Source organism: Mytilus trossulus, chromosome 8 (assembly GCF_036588685.1).
Source record: "Mytilus trossulus isolate FHL-02 chromosome 8, PNRI_Mtr1.1.1.hap1, whole genome shotgun sequence".
Taxonomy (NCBI): Eukaryota; Metazoa; Mollusca; class Bivalvia; order Mytilida; family Mytilidae; genus Mytilus; species Mytilus trossulus.
This window is the reverse complement of record NC_086380.1, coordinates 75,398,029-75,404,028: the sequence shown is the minus strand read 5'-3', so window position 1 is coordinate 75,404,028 and position 6,000 is coordinate 75,398,029. Positions and strand designations below refer to the sequence as shown.

Sequence of the window (6,000 nt, the reverse complement as noted above, 5' to 3'; positions counted from 1 at the left end):
CCCATATGGAATTTACTGACCCTGTATATAACATATTAGGTCACTAACACACTATGTAACTTATGATATTCATCAGAGTTTACGGTATCATAATGGCCTGATAAGGTAGGAAAAGATTGATTAGGTTGCAGAGCAAACATACCATTATAATCTAATCTATAATCGTGCAAATGAGTGCGACCTTAGTTTTCATATTAATTCATAGATCTTTCGGTACAAAGCTGACGCCAGACAATCCGAGAGTATTACCTCGTACACGCACGATTTCCCATTGTGTGTGGTTAACTTTTTTGAATTTATACCTTAAGTTTCAAACACAGGAATTGAATTTAATTTCCAAACATCTTCCGCTGTTCGGATTACCCATATATTGCGATTATCCTGTGTGAACTTGTCATTCCATCAGAACATGCTGATTATATGAGTACTTGAAACTGTGGCTGATCCATTTATAAGTTCATCTAATGTGTCTTCTAAATGTACTTAAAATTAGATCCTGAGGGAAAAAAAATCCGTTAGCCGCAAATCAACATTCATTACTACTCAAAGTTGGTTTCGTTATAGAAATGCGGTATTAAGAGGAAATAGGAAATAGGAAATACATTGTAATATTGTATTCTTAATCACCCCCTAAAAAAGTACCAAGTGCAAATTACGTAATGAAACAAGTTTGCGATACACAGTATAAAGATTTTCACCAAACATTATACTACTATACAACAGATGTTATATAATATGTGTATATTTAAGTAACACGATAAATTACATAATATAAATTCAAGTACTCATGTTGTTTCATAAAAACATTTACTTGCATTTGTATACACGAACAGATTTACCTTCGTTATTAATTACAAACAGTTTCGTGAAGTCGTTATTAAAACACATTCCATACGGACGGTAAATGCCATTGTCTTTGTTCAGCATTTCTTCACAGTTTTCCCCATCTGATGATATTCTCTGTATGTTGTTGGCATAGTAACAACCGTAGTAAATGTTACCACGCCTATCGCGTGTTACTCCTGCTAAACCTGAGACGTCCTTGCTGTATACTTGGGTTCCATCTACTTTGATACAAAGGAGTTTGTCATGACATCTAACAATCAAATGATCATGAATATCATCGTATGCTATGAAGAAAATATTATTAGATCCTTGTTGAATCGTTTTTAGAACTGTCCCATTGGGGTCTAATGTTTTGATAGTACCACCTGTACCACCAACGTAAATTCTGTCACGTCCAGCAGTAATACCATAACATGTAAATCCGACGTTTACTTTGTTGTCCTTTGTCATCTTTGTCGTATTGATGAATTGTATAGAATTCTCGTTAGGTAGGGTAATAACAGCTCTGTCCGTACCAGGTATCACAACAACACCATGAGGTTCGGAGGAAAAAGCTATCTCTGTCTCATAATCTTTACAGTCTCTGTAAACATACAGTTTGGTATCGGATGATGCTGTATTAGTAATGAGGAGCTTATTATTATCTGTCACTGATACACTCAAAATACTTTTTACCACATCAGTATTAAATTTTAATACTGTATCCTTCTTAAACCCTAGAATATTTTTCATTGGTTCTGCCTTTATCTGGGCTTGTTGAAATTTCTTTGTTTTGTATTGAACTTGACATGGTTGGACATACTCTGACAGTGACCCGAAAGACTCAAGCTTACCATATTTCTTTTCGTCAAAGGTTATATTAAATTCTTGTGAATCGGATACTATCTGCTGAATCTTGGCCTCGGCGCTATGAATATTTGTTACTTGTTGGCGAAGGAATATAAAGAGCTGATTCTTAGATCCATGATCTCTCAAAAAATCCATCTCGTTTTTATTTTCTATAACATTGACCAAGACTTGCGATATTTCTTGCTTTTGTTTGTTGATTTCCATTTCATGTTTTCGTTGGAGAGATGACAAAATGGTCGTTAATTCACGCTCCAAATCGTCAATTTGTTTCAAAAATTTGGATTTCACTGCTCGGATCTTCTTAGTTATTGTTGATTTAGATTTCTCTATTGATTGTAAGTTTGACTGTCTGTTATTGTCTAAAGCATTCAATCTTGTAATAAGATGCGTCATGTCTTCCATAACATCGTTAAACAGTGCAGACTTTTTTACATCCTTCGAGGCAAGTTCCAATGGGAGAACATTCTGACAAAGCCTGTGTTTATCTGAAATACAGGCTCTACAGCATACGATCTCATGGTCTGTGCAGTAATAATCCAATATCATTTCTGAATGGACATTGCAGTTTTTCTTCGCGGACAGAATATTGGATCCAATGGACGAAAGGTCGATAACATGGTGAGATTTGAAAGCTTTGAATCTGCAATGTGATTCTGCACAGTCTGTACAAAGTCTTTCTTCACAATCGGAGCAATATTTTGTTGCTATTAATGACTTATTAGCTTCATAGCAAGGATCACAGAAACTAGCTGATGCCATAGTAAACCTTCTGAAATAAAGGATTAGTGTGGTTTGATTATACTCCAAATCATAATATTTGTCTACATATTCTTTTTTAAGCCAGTTTCCATGATGAACAAGATTAGCAGTAAAAGGTTAATAAATCTTGCTTGCGATCTTGTGATATGACTTAAACTACCGCAGCTGAACCATTCATGTTCGATACTGTACCGTACACAAATCGTCTTGTTAAACTGAAGTAACAGTTGGAGATTTTGAGTATACTTAATAATACTATAATAATTTGATCATTTTTAAAGGAGTAGGTCCGATAAGGGCCGATTTTGGCCTCAAATTTTGGACACTTTTTAAACACTTAAGTGTCTATTTCAATGGATTCAATTAGTTTATGTGAAAGATTTTAACTGATTAAGTCATTACAAACGCTCTGATTCAAGCTTTAATATGAATAATCTATCAAATATGTAAAAAACGTCACTTTTCAGATGGTTTTTTCTCAAAAAGGAAAGTTGCCGCAGCCGTGTTCATCCTCAACCTTTATATATGTTTTGTATTATCATCAAATACAACTTACATTTCAATATTATGAATGAACACGAATGCGGCCACTTTCAGTTTAGACGGAAACCGTTCAAAAATAAACCAAAAAGCTAAAATTTTGAAGATTTCAGTAATTTAACATGACTTATGGATGCTAGAACGCGATATTTGTGCATTGTATTGTAAAAGACAGCTCATATTTATGTAGCAGAAGCATTTAACTTTCCAAAATATAGCTTAAAGATTACATTTTCACAATTTTCTAAAACTGCTATATTTTGGGGCAAAAAAGAGGTCTTACTGAACCTACTTCTTTTATGTTATCATAACGAGTACACATCTGAAACATCCTTTAAAAAAAACGGTGGTCCATTACCTCAATCGGATCGTGCAAAATGTTATTTGTATATTACATCATGTATTATGATATGAAACTGGTGAATGAGCTCATTGTTTCATGAAAAAATATACGCATGAATCCATTGTTGTGTTATATTGTTTGTTTTGTGTTTCTTATGACTTTGTTTTGTTTTTATATATTTTTTAAGCAATGTCTGAATAAATATAAAATAACTACACTTGCCCTTTGTTTGATAAAAGTAAAATATTTACCCTACAACAAACGATATCGACCGTTTAAACGATTCGCACTTCCCTTACAGTGATTTTTACTAAAAAGCATATCAATTACAAGAAAACGATTCAGAGAAAGAAATATATCCATTGACATCATTTGTTTTTATAAAACAGAAACTTTTTATGCAACATATGTAAAAGATTAACAGAAACAAATGACGAAAGTATTGTGAAGATATTTACTTTCGGTTTTAACCGTCCATTTTATCAACCCGAATTTAATGTTAAAATAACTACTTCAAAACTAAGAAAACATACCTGATGGATTTAAGTGAGAACAGGACTACGAATTCTGCTTAAAACGCAATACTGGATCTTGAAGACAAAAAATACGTAGTTACCGTATCTTTATTTAATGTATGACGATTTTGAACACTATGTGGCGCTGTTATCCGCCTAGTTACACTTCCTGGTTTAAAAAATATATACGACTTGGTCAATTTAAAAAAAACCAAAGAGTTTATTGCTAGAGTATCAAATAATTACAATAGATAATCATGCCAGCTACAGTATATATATTTTTTTTTTCGATTATCATTTACGGAAATATTGACACTGACAGATGTCTTATAACATGTATAATGCAGAAAAAACAATAAAATAAATTTGTTTAAAGATGTAGATTTTATATTCAGTCTTAAATATTTTTCTCATTTATCCTTAATACAAAAAGATGGACAAGTAGTAAATAAAGAGGAAAGTCAGAGACAGACACACAACAAAATAGCCAAATTTGAAAGAAGAAAAAAAAATCCACTTATTGTTCATTCAGAAAATTAAGAATACAAAAATTTAACGATACCATACGAAATAATACCAAACAGTGTGCATAAACGTACCCTGTTTTGATATTTTAAAACGAAATGAATAAACCACGTATACTTAATTTTCAGTCAATTATAAGTGTTTTTATTGTATGTCATATTTTCCTTTCTTTCTTTTTTTTTCTTTGTTCTTGGTGAGTTTTTTATATGTGTTGTAAAGAGCAAGGGCGGATCCAGCTATTTTAAATAACATTGTCCCCATTCAAATGCATTGATAGTCCAACAAAAGGGGGGTTCCAACCACCGGACCCCCCCCCCCCCCCCCTCTGGATCCGCGCCTGATGAGTCCTTTGATACTATCCACTTATTCATATACAATTGTTGCAGACTCGGACCGATGCATAACAGAACATAGATACATGTCTAATTGTAGGAGAATAATTAATTATCCTCTCTGGTAGACTTTGGGCTGTTTGTATTATTTTCCTTGGTAACTAAAGTTAATATTGTATACTCATGATTTCATGTAATATTTTATAACTAAATTCTTGCTTCTTAAAAAGACTACACGTTTGAAAGCGTCTTTTTACTTCATCATTCAAATAATTTTGTATATTCATTTCTAACTGTAATGAGTAATGATGGACTATATGGTCGAATAATTTAGTGTACTAACGTTGTTTGTGTAACTTCTACTTAATATCCAAGTCATAGCAAACTATTAAAAACGGTAAACAAAAATCACATAGCGTTCGATTAAAAATTATTGAATCGAAAGACTTTAGTAGGCGAGAATCTGTTGGAAATCACATCAATTGAAAATTTACACAATATTTTTATTACAGTGTATTATACATCAATGAACCATCCTCTCTTTACCCGAAAAAAGTAACCCATATCATATTGTGCAACTTTTTCTTACACTTCATGATCAGTTTAATTCAGGGATGGTAAACTTCATGATCAGTTTCATTCAGGGATGGTAAACTTGTATTATTTGAGTCACTTTAACTGCAGTACGAAATACTATCTAATTACAGTAAGAAAAGTATTTACTTATTTGGGTTATGAGCACGAAATTATTGAAAGGCTGTGATAATATTACCTTTCCCTGATTTTTCAGCTTGACATAACATTTTCTGACGTTTTTCGTATATTGTATATTTATGATGCAATGTCTTATAATTAGATTCAATTCTGATTAATAACTGAATTAACTTCAAAAAATAACAAGTGGTTATGTATGATAATTAGAATTCTATCCATGATATCAGCATCATAAAATAATTACTTGTAAACGGAAATAACTTTTCTGTTTGTTTAAACAAGACTCATATTACATATAAATAAAGAAGATATAAGCTTTGGACGCTTAAATTTTGGAACAGAAGAAAACCAACAGTCGTTCATTAAATTGTAATGAATAATATAACGAAAATTCATATCCTCATATTAAGTAATACTGTAAACCAACTTATTTTCGCGGATACTTTATTTCGCGTTTAGCCCTTTCTATTCCACTTCGCGCGATTTAATTTCGCGATATTCTTGAGTATTTTATGTAGTGCAATAAGGAAAAATCCAAGTTTTTGGAAATCGCGACGATTTATATTCGCGTTATTTT

General features: G+C 32.1%; 1 protein-coding gene across 1 annotated transcript; it reads right to left on the bottom strand.

The window, feature by feature from the left end:
• Window positions 1-807: 807 nt before the first annotated feature.
• On the bottom strand, window positions 808-2,454 carry LOC134727991 (uncharacterized). Its single transcript, XM_063592390.1, has one exon. The coding sequence runs from the start codon at window positions 2,452-2,454 to the stop codon at window positions 808-810; it is 1,647 nt and encodes a 548-aa protein (XP_063448460.1).
• Between the last annotated feature and the right edge of the window lie 3,546 nt (window positions 2,455-6,000).